At 45.0% G+C, this 16,399-nt stretch overlaps 1 protein-coding gene across 5 annotated transcripts in view; it reads right to left on the bottom strand.

The window, feature by feature from the left end:
* Nucleotides 1–3,245: 3,245 nt before the first annotated feature.
* tshz1 (teashirt zinc finger homeobox 1) overlaps nt 3,246–16,399 on the bottom strand; it is a 61,614-nt gene continuing 48,460 nt past the window's right edge. For 4 of the 5 annotated variants that reach the window (XM_016675787.1, XM_016675835.1, XM_007558956.2 and 1 more), the window contains one exon: nt 3,246–8,169. In XM_016675787.1, the coding sequence (XP_016531273.1) occupies nt 4,634–8,169 (3,536 nt within the window). In that variant the 3' untranslated portion in view covers nt 3,246–4,633. Of the gene's footprint in view, nt 8,170–11,463; nt 12,058–16,399 lie in introns of those variants that run through there. The other variant, XM_016675684.1, reaches the window with a different exon arrangement.

The following is a 16,399-nucleotide window of genomic DNA, read 5'->3' as shown; positions in this document are numbered from 1 at the left end:
GCTGTTTGTTTAGTCTGAGGTTCTCTGGGATGGGTATTAAGCCATACGTCGAAGCTGCACCGCAAACTTCCAAGCGTCACAGACACGAATGTGAGCTTTCGTCTTTCTGCTTGACAACGATTTCCAGGCCGTTATCACATAGCTACAAGCCATGAACAACAACCAAAAACACACACACCCCATAACTAAAGACCTTCTAGGGAAAGGTACAGGTGTGTTTCTCCCCCCTAAGCACTCATCCCTTTTTGAGGTAATACCACACCTTTAAAGAGGGACCTCAGAGAGGAGATCAAACATCACAAGATAAATACGCCCTCTCATTTTTATTTTTTAGCCCTACTCCTCTGTGAGCCCCAGTTGTAAGGTGACACCTCTCCATCACAGCCTCCAACAGATTAACACCTGTTCTCGGCGTAATGAAGTGAATCAGAGTGCACGAATTAACATCCAAGCCCCAACATAACCCGGCTTCTTCCTTCGACAGAAGCAACTTATGGAGGCTGTGGCCCCCACCACCATCCCAGGTGATTTTTGCTATTCCGTTTGTGCCCTCTGCCTCCACCTCCCGCCCCTGTCTGCTGTACATAATGGTCCCAGCCCAGGGAGGAAGCAGGCATTTACTTATACAAAACCTAGAGGAAATCCCTACCAATCCTCAGGGCTCACGTTCACCGGCGCCCAAAACACAAAGGCTATGCAAATCTGCCCAGCCTGCGTTTATCTACCCTCGGTTTCCGCTTGCACCACGGGAACCAGCATTGTGCCTTGCGTGGCGATTATCGCATGTAATTTACATAGAATACGCGCAGGAAACAGCGCGCTGATCTTTAACAATGCAGGGGGAGGAAGAAAGAAAAAAAAAAGGGGGGGGAGCCTCTATCGGCTCAGGAGCTATCTGACGGCGCAGCAAAATTACAGGTTTTAGCTGTGGGGTATTAAATCTACAAGGTGTCTGCTGTTCAGGGTACACTACCCCCCTCTCTTGCCCCCAAAATGTTGCTTGTTTATCTGCCTTGTTTGTTTTATAACCCGAGTCGGGCGGCCCCTCCGTTCCAGGGAAGGCTGCGTCTTCAGCCGGGCTAATCTGCCCCTCTGCCTGTGTTTCCTTTGTCACCGAAGCCGTGTATCAACACAGCGAGGTGCCGCCAGATTTGAGGAGGTGTTTGGTGCCGCACAAAGACTCTCATGCTAATATGCGTGAGTGCGCGCGCGCGTGCGACTGACATGAGACCGTATTGTGATCGCGAGGAATGGCAGTCATAACACTGCAGCATGGCTTCCTCCGTACAAAGGCCGGCACTGTACGTTCTCTGTCAGGAACTTGAGACATGAGGGCGAGATGAGAGATCAAATTCCTGATGTGGACGCTTCACCTGCAGGGCCGCCGGAGGAACAGGGAAGACTGGCTGCCTGTGCCGCACTCTGGCCGGGGGAGCAAATAGAGGTCACCGTGCATACCTTCAGCTTCAAACAGCAGCTGAATGTTAAAGGCCCTGGTGTGGATTTAATCCCTTCAGCATTTTTTTTTAATAATAATATTGTGTGTGTGTGTGTGTGTTTGGTGGGGAAACATAATAAAGCTCATAACCAAACAAAAAGACTGAATGTAAAACAGATTCCAGATTTCGCTTTCTGCAGACGTTTCTTTATGTTTGCATAGTTTCTCTCCCAATGAGGTGGAATGGATTGATCTTAATCTGGGAATTCTGAGGAAATTTTCAAAGGAGCTTTCTTCCCCCCATAACTCAGATATTTGTCTCGGATTATTGATGATGCAAAATGCGGTATGAAATTGCACAGAGACAAAGCTCTTGGCACCCAAGGTAGCGACGTGGACCAAGGTTTAAATTAAATGTCGCTTGTTACGGTTGTGTAATTGGACACTGAAAATGTTTTCAGTGAGTGGCTTTTGTCGGTTGGACTTGTTGACCTTGAGCAGCTTTTGTTGTTGTTGGTTTGTTTGTTTGTTTTAAGGACTATTACACATAAAAGATGGTTCCTTGATAGAGATAGCAGTTTTGAATCCAACTGAAAATGTAGGCGGTACAAAATCATCCCAGTTTATGCATTTACATCTGTATTCAGCTTTATCTGATTTTCCTTAAACTTTTAATGCATTTAATGAATAAAAACTAAATAAAATCCAATCATAAACCAGATCCAAGCAAGGGGGAATTGTCAGGTTGTGGTCACTCACACATTAAGTTGTAAGTTTTCAGCTCTTTTGACACAAACTTGTGGTGTTTCTTAAAAGCTGCTTGGCATTTAACTTGAAGTGTTTGCAGAAGCAGACAAATGTGTTATTTACCTAAAAAGCCTCTCATAAACATATAGATATGGTAAAATTGACACATATGTTGTTATTCAGACACATATTAACCTCAGTCCAGAACACCTTAAGAGAAGAAGTGAAATTCTGGAGAGATTATGCAAAGATCCTTCTGTATGTACGCTTTTACATTGTGACATTTTGCATAATCACTACTTGCAAAAGAAGCAATTGTTCAAACACTGATTTAGCTAAAAACATGTCCCTCCCCCCCCATTAGATAAATGCATTTATTGGATGAACCAAGCTGGATTTTTCTTCTTTTTTATTTCTAATGAGACTATGCTAAAAAAAAAGAAAAAAGAACACTTTAATGTCCTTAACAGGGGTGCTAATGACTCCGTCTGTATTTGTTGAGATCTTCTTTAATAATAACATCCTTATTGGTAAGTCTGTCGTAGGCAGACACCCCATCTGATCCTATTCTAAGAAGAAATGCAAAAGTACACAGCTTTCATTAATACAACACTGATTCATTCAGAATGGCCCTCTGAAAGTCAGTCACAAGCCTAGCATGGGTTTCAGGGAGTACAATAGGCCCCCTTACAGGCTTATCATCCTCGTCACTTTTATCATCATAATCATTGGCGGTATGATGCAGCTCCGTCATCAGTTAGAAGTATGACACTAACGACTTCCCTCTCTTCTTTATTTATTTATTTTTATTCTTGCCAAAAAAAAGAAAAGAAAAAAAAAATCTGGCTAAAAGTTAAAAGTGGCAGAAAACGGGAGGGGGTCCATTTTAAACGGCACCTCTGCAATGCCCGTGTTTAGAATAACCAAGAAAAGAAATCCGGTTACACTGGGTTAGCATTTGACATGGATGTGAATGCTTTAATTTGCCCGAGAGCAAATATCTACAAAGCTGAGATTTATTTCAACACCGCTACCAAAAGAACACACAACCACAAATATCTGACTGTTAACAACTGCTTTGGGGTTTATTTTACAACTGAGAAAGAAAAGGAAACAAACTAACCGGTGCTAAAAAGTTTGTTTTCTTTTTTTTTTTTTCCTTTTTCTTTTTTACAATATTGTCAATAAAACATTGAAATGTATAGTCATTGTGCATCGCTTATTTATTTTTCCACACCATTTCATGCATCAAATTGGATGCAAGTATAATTAAAATCATTTCTGTAAACCGAGCCAAAGTAGCTTAATTTGTATTTTTCTTTAAAAAATGACATTTTGTAGCTCTACAGCATATATTTATGTACACCATCTGTTTTTATGCTATTTTTTTAATCATTTTTCTATATAAAATGACAATATAAAAGTTAGAGAATGCACACACCTTAAGATACAAAGAAAGTGGAGCCTTTTTAAATGGTATAAGATATGTCTCATGGAGCACTGACATTTCACTGGTGGTCATTTACATGTAACGGACTGTTCTCTTTACAGCTGAAGAAAGCGACACAATTTAGAAAGAGAAACTCGTAACAAACCATACAACTGGAAAATTGCTATAAAGTGATGCTTCACAGCAAGGAAAGTTTCTTTTTTTTTTCAAGAGCAAACTTGCATACCGATGGCTGTTCACTTTCACCGATTGACTTGTAACCAAGAAGCAGCATTTTAATTTTCCAAATGATCTTTTTTTTTTTCTTTAAATACACCAACAGATTTATGAGCAGGCTATTCAATATTAAAAAAAAGTGGAGAAAAAAAAGAATAATAATAACAAGGGAGAGGAGTTGGGAAGGTGGGAATGATAATCCTCGGATCTTTCCAAATCAAATTTTAAGAAATGCGAGATATTTGAAAACATGTCCTCTTCACAAATTGAACTGTCTAAGGTGCTACTGTACTTCAGTCTTTCAGGGTACATCCTCCTTTCATTCTTTTGGCGTACACATTTAATTGTTCCTCTTCTTGATATCAAGTTTTACATAGTCCTGACTTCCACCAATTTTATGCCACTTTCGCCATCGAAGCAGTAGTTATATTTTTGCCATGAACAGATTCAAATCTCATGTTTAACCTTGTTTCACTAAAATACATGCACAGGTCAGACAAATAGCATATAAATATTTTACAAAATAAGTGTAAAAAAGCTTGGCAAAACAAAACAAAACAAATAAAACAACATTGAAAGAAATGGTCCAGTCAGGCAGTCGTCAACTAAAAATAGTAAGACTGATTTTTTTTTTTTCGTTTTTTTTTTTTTTTTTTTTTTCTTCTGGCGGCTCAGTTCGGCCCAGTGCAGTAACTGTGAACAATGTCATTTTAGTGCAATGAAATTCTAGTCAGTTCCACAGCTGTCAGTCTTTTCCCTCAGCAGCTCACGGATTTGCTTGATTAAACTTTTTCCATTTTGTCGAGCTTCTCCAGTTTCTCCAGAGCAGTGACAAACACCAGGTGGTCCTCTGGAGACTTGCCATGGGTCTTGCTGAGGTGCAGTTTGACTGCGTGTTTGCTGACGAATGTCCGATTGCAAAGTCTGCACTGGTACACAGAGCCCGTGTCGTCCTCCGGTGTGGTCAAGGCTGACAGTGGGCTGCCGAATGTCATTTTGTCTGTGATCACCTTTGAGGCAGCCTGCTGCTCCCGTAGGTGCTCCGCTGACAGTTTGGACAGGTCCTTCAGGCTAAAGCCCAGGTGAGATTCCAGGTGGCTGATGTAGGAGGAGGGAGTCCTGAACTGAGAGGCACAGTCACCACAGAGGAACACGGGCTGGCATGAGTCCATGTTCTTGAGAAACTTGGTGCCCCCAGTCCGTCTCAGCTGATACTTCACGTTTGCCAGCCAGTGAGATATGGTGGTCATCGAGAGCCCTGTGAATTTGCAGATGTGGACCCTTTCCTGAGGGCCCAGGTCGGTCATTGCATAACGGCCCTCTGGGGTCTCCCTCAGGCTAGAGGCGAACTGTGCTTGCAAGATGAGAAGATGCTGAGGATTCCAATTGGACTGCCTCCCTTTCCTCTTCTGTACCGGTGAGAGGTCCTCCAGGGCATCCTCGAATGCACTGCCATCGGCATCAGACTTCTCTGAGATGGAGGAGGGAGTTGACGATTTGGGCGTCAGTCGTCCTGTGAGGTTCTTCACCATATCCGAAATGTCCATTAGAGCATTCTCTCTCAGAGGAGAGGAGACAGATTCAGGGAGGGAGATAAGAGGCTTGTTGCCGTTTACGCTATTGTTGGTCAACAACACGCTGTTGCTGTTGGTATTGGTACTGCTATTAGTGGTGGCCTTATTTTTGCTCAGGTCTATGGGCTGGTCGTTACTTTCATACAGCTGAAAGTGGTTAACGGGCTCAGTCGCCTTGCTTTGAGGAGTTGGGGTAAAAGCTGGTTTGTCCATCATGCTGTTACTGATTTTGTAAAGCATGGACAACGGATCCGCTGCTGGACTCACAGGTTTAGAAGCCTTTCCCAGGTGCGTGTTCATGATTGACTGGAGTGCACTCAGAGGGTTGATAAAAGGACTTTCAGGTGAGTGGTCCGTGATGATGCCAAGACTGTTCCCATTTGTTACTGGAGACTGGGATGCCTCTGAGCCATTTTTTGAAGTGTTGCTGTGGCCGTCCAACAGACTCTCTTTGGGCTCCTTCTTACAAATAAGCTCAGAGTCTACACTACCTGGGCTGATACTTCTCAGGCCGGACAGTTTACCTACAGAAAGGTCGTTTGGGGACGGTAATTGCTCTCTCTGCTCTCTCAGTGCAGGAGAGGGCGATTTCACTAATGACGGTGGCCTACAACGCTCTAGACTGACCAGCTTTTCCTCTTTTTCTTTCTTCACTGTGGCAGTTTTTCCTGTCACTTTCTCAACAAGCTCCTCCATGGCAGTGACGTTGCTCCTGAGGAGAGTCGGGGAGGAAGGGCTACGAGGGGAGTGGATGACGGAGTTGGAGTCACTCACAAGACTTCGTAGCCCACTATTAAACATTGGCTGCATCTGAACGCTCTGGACGGTTGGGGGAAGAACAGTAGCTGAACTTTTAATTGCACCTTGCAGCTGGTAGGCAGCATGAATGCTAGGATAGCCACCCCAGGTGGGAGTGCCCGTCTGGGCCTTGCTGATGGCACTGGATACAGTGTTTTCGAGAGACTTTAGTATATCTAAACCCTCTTTAGGCGTTTCCTCCAGATCTTCTTCTCTAAGGTATTTATAAGATGTAGTATCAGTTTCTGATTTCTCACTTGCGTCATCTTTCTCCTCCTTGATTTTTTTCTCAATAGGCTCACATCCTTCAAGTTTTTCATCCTCTAACACCTCCCTTTTATCCTCGGAGCCAGAGGAGAGGGCAGGGGATACTGGTTGGGATTTTACAGTACTGGGAACAGGGAGTCTGGTGGTGGTTGGTGGTAGTGGGATTGACTGAATCTTCTCTTCCACCACTGGATCAAAGACCAACTGTTTGCCCTTCTTAGATGCAGAGTTTGTAACCTTCAAAAAGTGACCTGTAACCATCATGTGGGCAGTCAGCTGTTGCAGTGTGTCATGTGAACTCCCACACTCCATGCATTTAAGGATCTGCGCTTTGCGAGCCTCAAACTGCCACGTGTAGCTGGCACCATTTTGGTAGCCATAGCGGTTGTTCGGCGTCACATAGGGGTTAGCGGTAGCTTTCGAATCTTTGCCCATATCCCCAAGAGACACAGAGCCACCGCCACCACTACCAGCATGGATGGAGTCTGGGGAGCATGGAGAGACTATAACATCTTGAATAGCACGTTTTTTAGCTGAAGTTGGCACCAGCTTAGTAGCCAGGGCTGGCACGGGTTCTTTGAGAGGCACTTTCTGGTAATGCTTGGTCTTGATCATGTGTACGCTGAGATCTTGTAGGGACTCAAACGAGTGGCCGCAGTACATACACTTCAGTACTTTCTGAGCATCCTCCTTCCCCTCCATTTCCATCAAGGATCGCTTACGTGGTTTGGACCAGCGCTTGCCCTGGTCCTCCTCTTTGTCCTTGTTGTCATCGCGATAGTGGCCCGTCTCATTCATGTGAACTGTCAATCCCACTAGTGTGTCATAAGCGGCGCTGCAGTCTTTGCAGCGAAACTTGCTTGCACCAGTAAAAACAGAGCCGTAGAGCTTGTTGTTCTGCCGGTAGAGCTGCACTGTGCTGAAGAGACTAGGCTCAGGTAAAAGGTGGTATGGGGTCTGCTGAAGAGTTTTGGCGAGCGCTGCCTGGTGCCAGTCATAGGCTACACCACTTCCGTTGCTGGCTCCACCGGCACTGCTTCCACTGCTGCTTGTCGCGCTGTGGCTGCTTGCGGAGCTAGTTGTCATACCATTGGTGTTGGCACTCGCGTTGCCTGTGTGGTTGACAGTGTTGGTGGAGCTTCTACCGTTGTGGTGACTGTTGGCCATGTTCACCACACTGCTCTTGTTTGTGGTTGTAGTCGGTGAGACAGAGACAGCAGAGACAGGCTCTGGAGTCGTGTGGGCAGTGTTGACACTGCCGGCTGCAGCAGGCTTTGATTTCATGATGTCCATTGTGATGCTAGACCAAGAGGCATCTGAGATGAGGTTTGCATAGACGGCTTTCATCTGTGCCAGGCTGTCCTGGAAAGACAGGCCGTTGTTGGGACGGTAGGGCGGAGCAGAGCCTTCCCTCTCCTGACCATCCCTGGAAGAGGTGCTCTTGATATCTGCAAGTCTGTCGCTAGCGTCACTGAGTGGAGACCCATATCCGGCATCCGGGTTAGTACCATTGCTAAGTGGAGAGTCTCTGTAGCTAGGTGGCTGGCCTCCATCCGCATCCTCCTCTTCGTCATTGCACAGGAACTCCGTGTCCTGTCCGTCTAAAGAGAGGCCATCATCCTGCAGGTGCTCTTCCTCGTCATGACTGGTTGCCTTAAGCTCATCCTCGGGCATGTATGCTGTAATGCAGAAAAGAGAAAGAGGGGGAAAAAAAAGAGGTCAGCTCGGTGAAATTAAAAATTAACGCCACACTAACAGGACCACTGACAAAATAACAAGGAATGAATAGTCAATGATGGAAATGCAGGCTTTTATTCTCTTCCAGAGTGTCTGTGTGTGTGTGTGTGTGTGTGTGACTGTATGCATGCGTGAGCTTGTGTGTATTTTACACACATGTGGCTCTGAGAGGCAGTGGTGAAAAAAGCCTCCAAGGGAAAAATAAATCGCTGAGCTTCTGACAGTTGTCCTTTTCCTTCTCGGCTATCTATTCTTCCACACGTGTCTCATGTTCCCCAGGAAATCACTGGCTGTTTGGCCTTGTTAGCCCAGCTGCATGCTCGCATGCTCAACTCCTCTTCCCCCCTCTCTTTCTCTCTTCTCCAATGTTTTTACTTCATTTTATTCATCAGGCTTCATAAAGTCCACGTCTTCACACACTTAAGTTCCATCAGAAACTCGTACCTGAAATTAGTAAAATTCTACTTTGGAGATAGTCTAGCTTTTTGTAATTCACAAATTTTGAGTTGATTTTCATAGATGTATGAAGAAATGAGTTAGAAAATGTTCCACTTTATCTTCCCTGACCCGAAGCTCGTTGTTTTTATTGACCTATAAATGCACTACACTGTCCAGAGACAGGATGCACAGTCTCTGGTGTGGAGACTCGCACTTTTACTTTTTACCGAAAACAGTAGAAGTTAAATGTGTATGAAACCATTTGAAAGACAGCTATTTCTAATTCATACACTCATTCACAATTCATCTTGATTTAAACAGGGGTTGAGACATCACTAGATAACATAATGGCTACATGCATTGCACCAAAGTTGTTCTGTTTTATTATTTTGAGTTTTCAGCTTTCAACTAACATGTTACTGTCCTGTAACATGCTTGCAGCCCTTTGGTTAAACACCCCTTAACCGCTGTCCAGTGTCTTGTTGACTTACATGCAAGTGTTTTGAGGGTGACAGTTAAAGGCTCTAAATTCATGAAGGAATACAGCTAATTATGCTAGCTCCCCAATATATTATGCAATTTAGTGATAGAGAATGTTTCGTTTTGTAATTTCATTGCAAATTTTCTCTGACACACAAATGGTTAGCCTACCCTTTACCACAACCAGACCTGGAATTAGCTAAAATCTGTATCCGCAGGTTAACGTTTTACAAAAAAACTGGTGAAGGAAAACAAGTTTGGATTTGTAAATCTAAGCTTGAACACTGAAGTCAAACTCCTTGTTTGCACACACAATCTTGGTCTCTAAAGCTAATCCTGAATGCAGAATACCTGCATGTCGTCAAGCTTTGCGGTTGTAAAGTGAATGAACAACCTTCCTCTGGGTGGAAGCTGTTACTATGGGAAAGAGACTCAAAACTAGTTATTTTTAGAACGAGCGAGGAGTTTAAAAATGAAGTGAGACGAAGCACAAAAAAGTAAGAATGAACGTTCTGACATCTTACTCAGCAGATGACAAGAAGGCTAAGAGCAAAACAACAAACTTGTCCTGTTTTATCCTTTTAAGTCTTCAAAATGTCTTAAGAGTCGAATGAGTCTCCTACATCTGAGTTAAGGTAGGATACACATCTCTGACTAAGAGTCGTGAATACTAATCAGGCAAACCGTAGATGTTAAAAGATAGCTCAAAATGTAAATTCCGTAACCGGAAATCGGCCACAAAACCCGTCCCTGGAAAAGACGTGTGCATCCACATGCTTGTGGTAGTTAGCTAAGCATCTGTAAGCTACAGAGCAAGAAAGCGAGCGAGTAAGGAAGGGATAAGTGAATGAAAAGATGTGGGGAAGAAAGGAAAAGTAAGCAGGAGAAGGTGGTGGAGGGAAGGGCTGTAGAAGGGAGAAAAAAAAACATAGGGAGAGGAGTAAGTGAGTGAAGCAGGGAGACAGGAAAGACAGCCCCCTAGCTTCTTCCTTTATCTCCTTCCTGCATGGTGAGATGTGCGTCCTAGATGCCAGTATCAGTCTCTCCTGATGAAACAGATGTGCTGTCAACTTCAAACGGCACGCTAACCTGTCACATCATAATCTAAGTGGACATAATACCTGATATATATACACTGGCACCATTTACTGCTGCCTGAGAGGAGATGGGTGGAGGAAGGGGTGGGGGAAGGTGAGCAGCTGCACCATCAACTGTGACTGCATGATGATGATGATGCGCATGTGTGTGTGTGTGTGTGTGTGTGTGTGTATGTGTGCGCGCGTGCACGCCTTTGTAAATGGGAGTTTGTCCGCACGTTTACCTTCCCGTGCATATCTGTGTATGCACTTTTTACACTTCATACGTTTGCTTGTAGAGCGCGAACCCAGCAGCCACCAGCCATAATGTTGCCTATAAGTCTGAGTTCGCCGGGTACCCACTGATACATCCCTCCCCCAAATGAGCAACATACTCCCCTAACGCCTGACAAGATTTCTGTGAAATGAGAGCACTACAGGAGAACCTGGCTGCGCTTCAATCCAACTGACAGACTGAGACCGAGACAGTTTCTAAAACTCCTGAAAATCCCTAACACAGCAGATTAGCATTATGTGCTGTTCTCCCTACAACACATCTGCAGAGCGTCTTCTGTTCCAGCACCTCTCCTCTCCCATAACATGTTGCCAGAGAAGCGGGCTATCAATACGCATCAGCCATTTAAAACAAAAAAAAAAACAAAGAAAAAAAACAAAACACAAACGCATCCTGGAGAATGGCTGTCCGCTCTTCACCAGCTCGGCGGCACAGTGCAAACATGCGATAGGAATTACCTACGTGAGCAACTCATGTCTGCTGTAGCCAAAAAGAAATAATTTAAAAAAAAGAGAAGCTAAACCCCAATATTTGGCAGTGTTTAACACACACAGAGAGCAGGTTGAGAGGCGGCGGATCAGAAATATCCCTGGGTGAGTGACAAAAAAACCCAGAATGCGCCAGGGAGGGGCTTGCAGCGATGAGCAGGTCACCAGGGAACCCTTTGACGATCCCTGTCAATCAATTCCTGTCCTGCCATGTTGTCATGGAAACAACAAAGAGAGGAGATATCAAAAGCATGCAGACAAAAGACTGGCAGCAACCGACATCTGTAAGAATCACAGGCAGCAAAGTGGGCGGCTTTGCACGCCACCAGCGAGCGATATTAGTGATGAAATGTGGTTAGCGTGAGCCTGATCGCTTAATCTGCATCTGTTCGGACGGGACGATGAAACACGGCACGTGATGAAGAGAGAATATCAAAAGCTGCACATCAGCTCAATCACCGCAACTTGGAAGATGCATGCTTCTGACTGGCGAGCAGATTAGGCTTCTCACTTCCTCCACCTCCCATGCCCTCTTGTTTGGTTCTGGGCGCACATAGGCACAGCGAGCATCGGCAGCGACGAGGACGGGGCTCAAGGAAGGGGCACGGGGCTGGCAGGGGCCGTCCCTGGTGGTTTGGTTTGCAGAGTGGGTGATGCCTGTGAGCAGGGCCATCTGCACAAGCGCCAAAGCGCCTGTCACTTTTGCTCGGGGACACGCCGCCGTCAAGTAGACAGGCGGCAGTGCGGCCAGGACGGCACGGCGTAATCGCTGTCAGAAGCGGCAGCGATCAAGGCCGCCACCAGCCAAGCCAGATCAGAACCATCACACTCCCAGAAAATACATAAACATGTTACCACCCCTCTCTCACTGATCTATTACTAATGCTGTATTGACAAAGAGGAACACAATAAGACACAAAATTATTTTGTAGCCGAGTTTCTTGCACAGGTGCTCACAGCCCTTGGTGTTTTTTCACGTCACGGGAAAAGACGTCTACCTCAGGGGCCTCCAACCCTGGTCCTCAAGATCTGCTGCACTGCAGATTTTAGATGCAACCCTGCTCCAACACAGCTGAATCAGTTAATAGCTTGTTAGAAAGTCTTTGCCAAACTTGCTGGTATGCTGACAAGGTAATTCAATCGTTTGATTCAGCTGCGTCTAAACCTTGCAGAACAGTAGATCTCGAGGACCAATGTTGGAGACCTGCGGTCTACATCCAAAACAAAGGTCATTACCCTAAACAGACTAAACGTTCCTATGTACTTCATTCAAAGGTGAGCAGTGGATGAAGGGTAATGTGGTTTTGGCATGTTTGTTTTTGCACACAGCTTTCATACAATGGCACAGACCACCTAGGAGACACCCTGCCCTCCACCTTGCTTCAGTATAAGTCACGCCACCAACCCACCAGATTTTCCATTCCCTCCCTATGTCCTCTGTTCAGACAACCTTCTCTGAGCACAACGATGATGAAATTTCAATCCTGGGTTTTTTTAGCCATTTGACTAGTTATTTAGTGAAAAAGAGAAATCGCACAAATGGCTCACTGTGTCAAACAAACATTCATCAAGATTACTCATGTCTGGTCTGGATACAAAAACCGGATAGTGGAAGTTGACTAGTTCAAGAGAAATATAAACTTTGCTGACCGTGCGCATTTCTAGAAAAAACCACACAAAATAGCAAACTTCTGACCAATCACACAACACTTAGCACGTAGGTCTGTGGAAATAGTTTGACTCAGGCCTGATGTCGAATAAAGTGACAATTTTCATCACTTGAAAATTGATGAATTTTCCATTTCGACACTTCAGATGAAGTGTGTGGGAGCTTTAACAACATGGTGGAGGCTGCATGGTGCGGTGACGACACTTTTCTTCAGCAGGGACAGTGAAGCTGATCAGAGTTGATGGGCAGATTGAAGCAGGTAAATAGAAGGCAATTCTAGCAGACAGAACAACCCTAAACATCCAGCTGGAGCTGCAAAGGAACGGTTCATAGCAGAGAAAACTCCTGTGTTACTGTGACCCAGTCAAATACCAGTTGAGAATCTGTGGGTGGGGGAAAAAAAAAACTGAAAACGGATGTTGCAAACATACAACATCTTCCTTCCACTTCACAATTACGCTCTACTTTGTGTTGGTCTATTACATAAAATCTGAATAAAACACAAAGCTTTTTGAAAAATGTCATATGCTGAATATGCTATAGAGATGTCTTAAAATAGCCTACCGCACAATAACACTGACTTGCACTTGCAAAGGTTTCTATGTCTCCAGCTACAAAGAATAACACAGATACGCCCATTACCTTGGATAAGAACTTTTAAAAGAATCCATGTATGTGTTTGCACCCTGTCCTTATTATTATATAAATGAAAGTGTTCCAGAAGGACTACTTCAGTGGAGGTGTATAATTGTAAAGTGCAATGTTGTTTTTACAAATAGAAACAAGCTTCTTACTGCTATTCAGACATTTGCAGCATTGCCACACGTTCTCAGCTGGATACAATCATGCTCCATTCCACTGTAGCTTTGGCTGTATCTTTCGGTTTGTTGTTTTACTAGAAGGGGAACCTCCACCCCAGTCTCAAGTCTTCTGCTTTACAGCTTTTTTTCCCCCAGAACTGCCTTGTCTTTATCTTCGTTCGTCTTCCTAGCAACTCTGACCAGGTTCCCTGTCTCTGCAGAAGAAAAGCATCCCAATCCGAGATGCTGCCACCACCATGTTGCCCCGTTGGCAGGATGATAGTTTTCCACCAAAAACGATAGCGGCAAAGAAACATTCTTTTTCCATACTGGAATTTAACCATCAGATTTTTAATGGCTGAAAAGTCTGAAAAAAAAAAAACTCTTTTCTTCTACTCTGCAATAACAGGCAACTTTATCAACATGCAGGTTTGTGGTTGTGAGACGAAACATGGAAAGGTTCAATGAGCACCAACGTCTTCGCCGGTTTGTTTTTGACGACGCTGAACGGCCTAGAATCCCAACCGACGCTGAACCTCGCACTGGAACACGATCCAGTTCGGGTCATGTCTGCAACACTCCTACTCGCGCGCCGTAACTCATCGGATGTCTTGATTTTTGTAAACACTCCGAATGAAACAGAACCAGCAGACACGTCAGCCTCTTGGCAAGAAACATATCACTCCTTTTCAAAACTTTGCTATTCTCCCCATCCTCTTTGGCTTTATTTTTTTCTCTGTTGCCTTCTCCCTTTTCTTTGCTGAGAGTCTGCTGGTTGTTAAATCAATATAACTCTCTGTCAGGCCCGAGGAGCTTCACCATTTGGCCGCTGTCAAAGCCAAACAAACCAGATAAGAAAGGCAGAAAGGCGATGAGACGGGAGAGGGAGGGAGAGATAGGGGATGAAACGATTCGGCTTCCCCCCACTCCTCCACCGCCGGGGCCCCGTTTCCCCGACGTTCCCCCCGCCCCCCTCCTTCTATTTATTTACACACATTTCTTTATTTATTTGATGTGGGTTCGGGAAGAGGGGGCAATCACTGCAGTCATTTGCGGCACTAATGTCCAATCACGCACCCCTTCACTCATGTGATTTAGGCAGTGCAGGAGTGGGTCCGTGGCAGGGGATAGTGGGGTAGGTGGTGGGTACAGGTTGGGGAGGGCCGGGGCCGTTTAGGCCGGGCCCCTAATAGGAAACTGGCAGTCTTATTCCTTCCCCAGATTCTGTTTGTCACCCCGCTCTCCATTACGTGCCTCTCAGCCCTGATGGCTTCGGACAGGAGCTGATCAAAAAGCCATTGCTTGACCTACACGCCGTGGCAGAACGCGGCCCGCGCCCGTCGCAGGCACGGGGCGAGATGAGGCGAAGGTGGGAGGAGGAGGAGGAAGAGGAGGAGGGTGTATGTCAGCGCATGGTGCAGAGCAGAGAGGGGGGCTGAGGGAGGAAGAGGGGGGGCGCGGGGCGGGCTGATAGCTCTCGGGCCGGGACAAGAGGGCTGTAAATAAAATGACATTATTATTTCCTCTGTCCCGTCATGTAGAAAAGCCAATTATGGTAATGCCGCTGCCGGCGTGTCAGAGGGAATGCTGGGATGTGCTTCCCGTGAAGCGGCTAACATGAGAGCAATGCCCCTGATCAGGAACGCGGGCCCCATCCTGACAAGAGACAGAGCAGATAGGAGGAAGAGAAAGAAATAAGGCGAGAGAGAGAGTGTGAGAGAGGGAGAGAGAAAGAGATATGAATCAAACTGCAAAAAATCTGCGTGTGGGCCTTGTTTTCCCGAACGGATAAATATTGAGCTATCTGCAGCAGAGAAGCTGTTTAGTCTGATGATCCAGAACTGAAGGAGAGCAGGAGTTTCATCCCAGTCAGAATGCAAATGGAGATGCATTGATCCGATTGTAATGTCTGTACCGATCCTGATATTGACAAAAATTGTGGATATTGAGTATTGATGACAATGTGCCCAAAGGGGCACATCTATACAGTCTATTTCTATACTTTGTGCTGTGAGTGACGTCATAATTTATTGTTTATTTTGCATCATATTTAGAAATCCTAATCAGACTTTCTGAACCGCTTGAAAAATTTCTTGCAGTTTATTGTTTACATGTTTGACCAAAGCACTAAACTTATTGTTTATGTCAGTTTCATTATCTTTATTGTTTATTTTACTGACATTGCACTGACTGAACAAATAGAAGTTGTTTTTACATGTTAGACCAAGCTTGTGAAGTTATTGGTATATTTAAGTGTGTTGTACTGCTGCAGAGTTAAATAAATAAATGTGTATTTCGGTACAGTTACCTCTGTGTTTAAAAAGACGACAATTCAGCAATGTTTTTCTGTATCGGATCGGTATCAGCCGATACAAAACCTCAGATATCTGTATCAATACCAGCAGTGAAAAAAAATGGATGAGTGCATCCCTACCACATTTTAAAAAAGAAAAAAGAAAACAAAAGTTCATAAGATATCAACAAGTACCAACAAAGTTCATAAGGAAGGATTCCATCCAGACCTCATTATGTTTAGCTGCTAAAAAACCCGCAAAAGTTCACAACTTACACTCTGTGTCCGATTTGGACGGGATGGATTATGCAAAGATGACGGTGAGCGATCGAAGGTGATCGTTTACTTTCCCAGCTAATTCGTTCTCAATCTCATCCGAAGGCTTCTCCCTGCCTAAAATTCCTCGTGTGCTTGATAGGAGAGCTCTCCTTAAAATAATTCCTCAGCTACCTTCCTCCTTTTCACTAGCCCCTCCCTCCCCTCCTCTGTTCAGCCTCACTCATACGCCCACATGGGCCCCTCCCAAGCGGAATAATGGGAGCATATGGCCTAGGCAGCACCTACAGGGCCTTAAATAACTACTGCAGCATTCCAGCTCGCTGTACCAATTTATCTCCCCGCCCCTCCCCGCCG

The sequence above is a fragment of the Poecilia formosa genome, unplaced genomic scaffold (assembly GCF_000485575.1).
Source record: "Poecilia formosa unplaced genomic scaffold, Poecilia_formosa-5.1.2 Scaffold0, whole genome shotgun sequence".
NCBI classification, from domain to species: Eukaryota; Metazoa; Chordata; class Actinopteri; order Cyprinodontiformes; family Poeciliidae; genus Poecilia; species Poecilia formosa.
This window is presented reverse-complemented; position numbering and strand designations above follow the sequence as displayed.